The 7,591-nt window shown below is 44.4% G+C and overlaps 1 protein-coding gene across 1 annotated transcript in view; it reads left to right on the top strand.

Moving 5' to 3' along the window:
- Positions 1-6,737, top strand: part of rpl37a (ribosomal protein L37a) — an 8,401-nt gene extending 1,664 nt beyond the window's left edge. The window contains exons 3-4 of the mRNA XM_087989444.1: positions 2,922-3,004; positions 6,595-6,737. Of these exons, the coding sequence (XP_087845570.1) occupies positions 2,922-3,004; positions 6,595-6,658 (147 nt within the window). The 3' untranslated portion in view covers positions 6,659-6,737. The remainder of the gene's footprint in view (positions 1-2,921; positions 3,005-6,594) is intronic.
- The last annotated feature ends 854 nt before the right edge of the window (positions 6,738-7,591 follow it).

Genomic DNA, 7,591 nt, shown 5'->3' with positions numbered 1-7,591 from the left:
CGCCCCCCCCCCCCGTTCCCCCCCATCTCCTCGCCCCCGTCCCCCCCCTCTCGTCCCGCCCCGTCCCCCCACTCCCTCGCCCCCTTGTCCCCCTCCCCATTGTTGTGCTGCGTATTAAGCTGTTTCATAGAATAAGGATGCATGGTGTTATGGGTAGCGTATTAGCATGAATAGAGGACTGGTTGACAAGAAGCAAAAAGTGGGGATAAATGAGTACTATACTGGTTGGTAATCAGTGACAAGTGGTTTCCCTCCGGGATCAGTGTTGGGACCACAATTATGTACAATTTATATCGATGATTTGGAGTTGGGGACCATGTGTACTGTGTCAAAATTTGTCGATGATACGAAAATGAGTGGCAGAGCAAAGTGCAGAGGGCTGTGAAACTTTGCAAAGGAACATGAGTGTGTCGAGTAAATGGGCAAAGGTCTGGCAGATGGAATACAATGTTAGTAAATGTGAAGTCATTCATTTTTGTCAGATTAACAGTAAAATAGATTATTACTTTCTATGGTAAAAAGTTGCAGAGGGACCTGGGTGTCCTTGTGCATGAATCGCAGAAGGTTGGTCTGCAGGTGCAACAAGTAATTAGGAAGGCTAATGGAATGCTAAAGGGGTTGAGTTTAAAGGCTGAGAGGAGAAAGTGAGGTCTGCAGATAATGTTGCAGCTGTACAAGGTGCTGGTGAGGCCACACCTTGAGTACTGTGTACATATTTGGTCTCCTTAAGAAAGGATGTACTGGCACTGGAGGGGTTGCAGAGGAGGTTCACTCAGTTGATTCCACAGTTGAGGGCGTTGGCTTATGGGGAGAGGCTGAGTACATTGGGATTATATTCATTGGAATTCAGAAGAATGAGGGAGGATCTTATAGGAACATTTAAAGTTATGAAGGGAATCAATAAAATAGAATGTTTCCACAGGTAGGTGAAACTAGGACAAGAGGGCATGGCCTCAAGATTAGAGGAAGCAGGTTTAGAATTGAACTGCAAATGAACTTCTTCACCCAGAGGGTTAAAATCAACTAGGTAAAACAAGTACTGCAGATGCTGGAATTCAGAGTCTAGATTAGAGTGGTGCTGGAAAAGCACAGCAGGTCAGGCAGCATCGGAGGAGCAGGAAAATCGACGTTTCGGCCAAAAGCCCTTCATCGAGAGTAGAGGCAGGGTGCCTGCAGAGTGGAGAGATAAATGAGGAGGGTGGGGAGAAAGTAGCATAGAGTACAATAGGTGAGTGGGGGAGGGGGTAGAGGTGATAGATCAGAGAGGAGGGTGGAGTGGATAGGTGGAAAGGAAGATAGACAGGTCATGGGGACGGTGCTGAGCTGGAAGGTTGGAGCTGGGGTGAGGTGGGGGGAGGGGAAATGAGGAAACTGTTGAAGTCCACATTGATGCCCTGAGGTTGAAGTGTTCTGAGGCGGAAGATGAGACGTTCTTCCTCCAAGCGTCTGGTGGTGAGGGAGCGGCGGTGAAGGAGGCCCAGGACCTCCATGTCCTCGGCAGAGTGGGAAGGGGAGTTGAAATGTTGGGCCACAAGGTGGTGTGGTTGGTTGGTGAGGGTATCCCGGAGATGTTCCCTAAAGCGCTCTCTAGGAGGCGCCCAGTCTTCCCACTGTAGAGGAGACCGCATTTGGAATAACAGATACAATAAATGACATTGTTGGATGTGCAGGTAAAACTTTGGATGTGGAAGGCTCCTTTAGGGCCTTGGATGGAGGTGAGGGAGGTGGTGTGGGCGCAGGTTTTGCAATTCCTGTGGTGGCAGGGAAGGGTGGGTTGTTGTGTGGCGTGGGCCTGACCAGATAGTCACGGAGGGAATGGTCTTTGCGGAAATGGGTGGATGGGAAATATATCCCTCGTGGTGGGGTCTGTTTGGAAGTGGCGGAACTGCCATCGGGTGATGTGGTTTATGTAAAGGGTGGAAGGTGAGCATCAGGGGGGTTCTGTCCTTGTTATGGTTGGAGGGGTGGAGTTTGAGGGCGGAGGGGCGGAATGTGACGAGATGCATTGGGGGCATCTTTAACCACGTGGGAAGGGAAATTGCGGTCTCTAAAGAAGGAGGCCATCTGGTGTGTTCTGTGGTGGAACTGCTCCTCCTGGGAGCAGATACGGCGGAGGCGGAGGAATTGGGAAAACGGGATGGCATTTTTGCAAGAGGTAGGATGGGAAGGGGCGTAATCCAGGTAACGCTGGGAGGCGGTGGGTTTGTAAAAGAAAATGTCAGTGTCAAGTCGGCCATCATTAATGGAGATGGAGAGATCCAGGAGGGGGGGGGGGGGGGAGGTGTCAGATGGTCCAGGTGAATTTAAGGTCAGGGTGGAATGTGTTGGTGAAGTTGATGAATTACTCCTCACCCAGAAGGTTGTTAATCTGTGGAATTCCTTGCCCTGGGAAGTTCAGTAATCGCTTTTAAAGCTAAGGTAGATACTTTTTTGAAAAATAAAGGAATTAGGGGATATGATGAAAATGCAAGTAAATGGAGTTGAGTCCATGAAAAGATTAGCCATGGTCTTATTGAGTGGCAGAATGGGCTCGAAGAGCCAGGCGGCCTATTCATGCTAGTTCTTACGTTCTGTTCTCTTGCCTTTGGGGGGGTCAAAAGTGCGTCATCTTTTTAAGGTGAGAGGAGAAAGTTTTAAAAAGTTCATAGGGGCAGCCTTTTTGCACTGTTATTTGTATGCGGAATGAACTGCCAGAGGGTATGGTGGATGCAGATACAGTGACAACATTTTAAATTATACTTGCATGAATAACAAAGGTTTGCAGGAATGTGGGGCACATGCAGGCAAATGGGACTAGTTTAGTTTGGGAACATAATTAGCGTGGAACGAATGGTCTGGTTCCATGCTGAATGACTGACTCTGCTTTTGAGCTCGATTGCATGATATTCCAGTTCTGATTGACCCCTGTCTTGCTTCTTCAGACAAAGATGAAGAGGAGGGCTGTTGGCATCTGGCATTGTGGATCCTGTATGAAAACAGTAGCCGGAGGGGCTTGGGCCTACAAGTAAGTGAAAAGTTCTCACTGGGGCAGGTTGGAAGGTGGAGCACTGGGTTTGGTTGGGATTAGAGGCAGTGTTGTGCACAAACGGTGGAGAATTGGGACTTAGGCGATGACCTAGTAGTATTAACACTAGACTATTTTTCCACTGACCTAGGTTCAAATCCTGCCATGGCAAATGGTGAAATTTGAATTGAAATAAAAATCTGGAATTAAGAGTCGAATGATGATCGTGAATCCATTGTCGATTGTTGTAAAATGCATCTAGTTCACTGGTGTCCTTTTAGCACAGGAAACTGCTGTTCTTACCAGGTCTGGCTTACATGTGACTCCAGATCTACAGCAATGTGGTTGCCCTTTAACTGCCCTCTGGTTAATTAGTGCTGGGCAATAAATGCTTGCCCTGCCAGTGACATCCACATCCTGTGAATGGATTTATTTTAAAAACTTAGCTGGTCCAACATTTATTGGCCTGGGGAAGATGATGGTGATGAACAGTCGTCTTGACCCCAAAGACTACAGTGGTTCATGAGCACCTACAGTACTATTAGAGAGACTTTGAGGAGGGAGTTACTTGCTATGGAATTCCACTCCCTGGCCTGCCTGTCTACACTTTTAAAAATTCATTCATTGGAATAGATGTCACTAGCTAGGTCAGTATTATTTCTTTTCCCTAAAACCACAGATTTGGCCAGACTAGGTAAAGAGAGCAGATTTCCTGTCCTAAAGGATATTAGTGAACTATGATTTGGAGATGCCGGTGTTGGACTGGGGTGTACAAAGTTAAAAATCACACAACACCAGGTTATAGTCCAACAGGTTTAATTAGAAGCACACTAGCTTTCGGAGCGACACTCCTTCATCAGGTGATTGTGGAGGTCTCGATCGTAACACAGAATTTATAGCAAAAATTTGCAGTGATGTAACTGAAATTATACATTGAAGAATTGATTGTCTGTTAAGCCTTTCATCTGTTAGAATACAGTGATAGTTTCACTTCTTTCATGTGTAAATCACAAAACCCTTTTTTTAAAGTTGCATTCTTGGGTTAGCTGTTAACAATGGTGATAGCTAGACAATATGTTGAAGGTGTAAGCCCCCTGTGATCTCTGTCTATGACCTGATGTTAAGATTGATTCTAATCTAAAAAGTGAGATAACTGAGTTTTACATAAATTCATGCAGTTTTTGAGCTCAGAGTTCTACATGAATGTATGCAGTTTTTGAGCTCAGAGTGCAATGTAACTCTGCAGGTACAAATTCACCACACAAAATGTGTGCATGTGGGTCTTTGTCTGTCTATCTGGGGTGGGGGTAGAGTGTGAGAAAGTGTGTGTGTGTGGTGAGTGCAGAATGTCTTAAGTCTGAGGGGGTGCATGTGAGAGTGTGTATGTCTATAAGGGTGTCTTATCTGATGAAGGAGCGTTGCTCCGAAAGCTAGTGTGCTTCCAATTAAACCTGTTGGACTATAACCTGGTTTTGTGTGATTTATAAATTAGTGAACCAGACTGTCTTACAGTTATCAATGGTTATGTTGTCATTATTAGATTTTGAATTTTGGATTTTTTTTCAATTCAAATACCACCAAATCCACCTTGGTCCTCAGCACTATACCATCAGGCTTTGGATTATTTACAGAGGAACTTTGATTATCCGAAGGTCATGGGCAGGGGGTATTTCATTCAGTTAATGGAATTCTGGATAATTGAATGCTGAATATCATAGTTTAGCCAAGCATCAGGATCTTGCCAGATAATCCAATATTGGGATAATCGAATGTCACATAAGTGGGGTACCTCTGTATTATGTTGCCTCCATGCCAGTGCCTTCCCTTATTTGGCTGGACCAGTTCAATTCCTTCTCATTAGTTAAATGTGGGGTTGAGTAATAATAATGCCATTGAATGTCAAGGGCAAGGGTTAAATCGTCTTTTATTGGAGATGGTTATTGTCTGGCACTTGTGTGGCTCCAATGTTACTTGGCACTTGTCAATCCAAGCCTGGATATTACCTGTGTCTGTGGAGTGGCCGGTGCTGAGGAGTGCCATGTTGTCAGATTTTAGCAGTTAACATTTCAGATCGATGTCTCTTCGGGCATTCTTGCATCAGCTCACTTTCTCAGTAGTTGCTGCTGCACCTGAATGTTTCTGGCACTTTGTTCTTATTTCAGATTTCCAGCATCTGCAATTTTTTGCTTTGTTTCAAATGATCTGATCATTGCATTTGCCTTCTTAAGCACCAAGAACACAAAAAAGTTGGCATTCAAGAGGGCGAGAAAACAAAAGCAGGGAAGTACTGCTGAGGCTGTGTAAGGTTGTGGTCAGACTGCATTTGGAAGAGCGTGAGCAGCTTTGGGCCCAGTGGCCTGTGTCTAAGAAAGGATGTGCTGGTGTTCAAGGAGGTTTATAAGAATAAGCCCAGGAATGAAAGGTTAAGGGACAACCCTTTAGAGCTGTGATGAGGAGGAATTTCTTCTGCCAGAATGTGGTGATTCTGTGAACCTCATTGCTGCAGAAGGCTGTGGAGGCCAAGTTGTGAATGTATTTAAGACTGAGACAGATATATTCTTGATTTGTAGGGGGATTAAAGGTTACAGGAAGAAGGCAGGAGAAAGGGGTGAGAACCGTATTAGCCATCATTGAATGGCCTAATTCTGTTTTTGTATCTTATGGTCTGTCTGGATTCTTTCTGAAGAATGACAATTTGTAGTGTAAATAAAGCCTTTCTCCGTGAATTGGTGTTCCTGATCAGTACAAGAGATAGCTTCAAGATTTTTTTAACAACTCAAATTCTGTGCTACCAAATGACTGAATTAAACTACTTATGTCTCCTATGTGGTCACAGTGTTGCGCTGGAAAAGCACAGCAAGTCAGGCAGCATCCGAGGAACAGAAGAGTTGACATTTTGGGCATAAGCCCTTCATCAGGAATTTGGGGGAGGGGAGCAGGGGCATGGGGCCTGAGGGTGGGGCTCGGGGAAGGTAGTCTGGAAGGCGATAGATAGATGAAGTTGGGAGGAGGGGTGATGGTGATAGTTTGGAGTGGATAGGTAGGAACAAAGATGGGTAAGGAGGACAGTGCTGAGTTGGAAGGTTGATTCTGGGACGAGATAGGGTGGGGTAGATGAGGAAACTGGTGAAATTGACAATGCCGCGTGTGGTCGGAAGATCTAAGGCAGAAGATGAAGCGTTCTTCCTCCAGACGTCAATGGCTAGGATTTGATGTTAGAGGAGGCCCCCTTCCCACATTTCTTATGCCCAAAACATCAACTCTCCTCGGATTCTGGATTAATGGTGCTGGAAGAGCACCTTCTCGGATGCTGCCTGGCCTGTGCCACACTTTCAATCCTGATCTGCAGTCCTTGCTTTCTCCTATATGGTGGTGATGTTTCGATCTCAATGGAAAATTCTGAGATCGTGAAGGGTATTATAAAAGTGACAGCAGTTCCTTTTTACCAACTGTGTTGGCACTGTTTGCTGTTGTGATATGTTGGCTTACCTTGTTTTGCCAAGTGTGATCTAGCTCTGGTGTGTTTGTGGAATAACCCTGGCAGTTTTACTCTGATAAACTCTTGTTTTTCCTTTTTTTATCTCTGCCAGTACCACCTCAGCTGTTACAGTGAAGTCTGCAATTCGCCGTCTGCGGGAGTTGAAGGATCAGTGAGCAGTGGCTGGGGAGTCTGATCTTTTCCAGAGGTGCATGTGTCAGCAGACTTGTTAATAAAAGTTTAAATGAAAAGGCACCACTGCTTATTAGTCAGTTATTTACTGACAAGGCCTGTCAGTGATTGAACAGTAGCTGTGTTTTGCCTGTTAACTGTTCGTTTTGATGCGGTGATCTCCGAGGAGTCTGAAATTGTTTTTACTGATATGAGAGGTAAAGCATTTTGATTGAGTTGGAGGAAAAGACCGTAGCTGTTTTAAGAGTAGCATCAAATAATTACTTCCAAATTGATTCCTACACTAAAGTTCCACTATTTTGTTATCACAGTTAAGAAGGTATCTTGCTGAAAGTGCAGCTATCTTGTTAATGTGATGAAGTTTTGAAGATTTTTTTTTCTAGTGGTACTTAGAAATCTAAATTTTAGTTTTGGCTTTGGTTTAAACTTTTAACCCTTAACCCCACTAATACTTTAACTCCAAAGTCCAGTTTATTTTAAGGAAATATAATTTCAGTTTCCATAAATCGTTCCTTTTATGATAATGTGCAGATTTAACCAGATATTCTCAGACTTTTGCCTTCCCCAAATCCATGGCTAATCGTGTTTAGCACAATCCTAGTCATTGTGGAACTTGGTAATTGGCCAACGTATTGTCACACCCATACCATGCTGGAACGTTGTAGATTTCTATTTAAATTGTGGAGTTTAATTGTAGAGCATAGAAGCAAGCAGTTCTGCCCTCTGGCTATGAATGAGTCATCCAGTTAGTCTCCTCCTTCCATTCTTCAGACCTTTATCCAACTTCCTTTGGATTAAATTGGAAAATATTGGAGAAATTCAGTAGGTCTTGCAGCATTTGTAGAGTGAGAAACAGTCCAAAGATCTCGCCTTTTGGAAATGGAGAGAAATGACTAAAGGGTGAACAAGTCAGATAT

This window comes from Chiloscyllium plagiosum, unplaced genomic scaffold, assembly GCF_037043375.1.
Source record: "Chiloscyllium plagiosum isolate Xiang-an unplaced genomic scaffold, Cpla_swu_hap1 HiC_scaffold_7, whole genome shotgun sequence".
NCBI lineage: Eukaryota > Metazoa > Chordata > Chondrichthyes > Orectolobiformes > Hemiscylliidae > Chiloscyllium > Chiloscyllium plagiosum.
The sequence above is the reverse complement of the archived record's forward strand: the minus strand, read 5'-3'. Positions and strand labels throughout refer to the sequence as shown.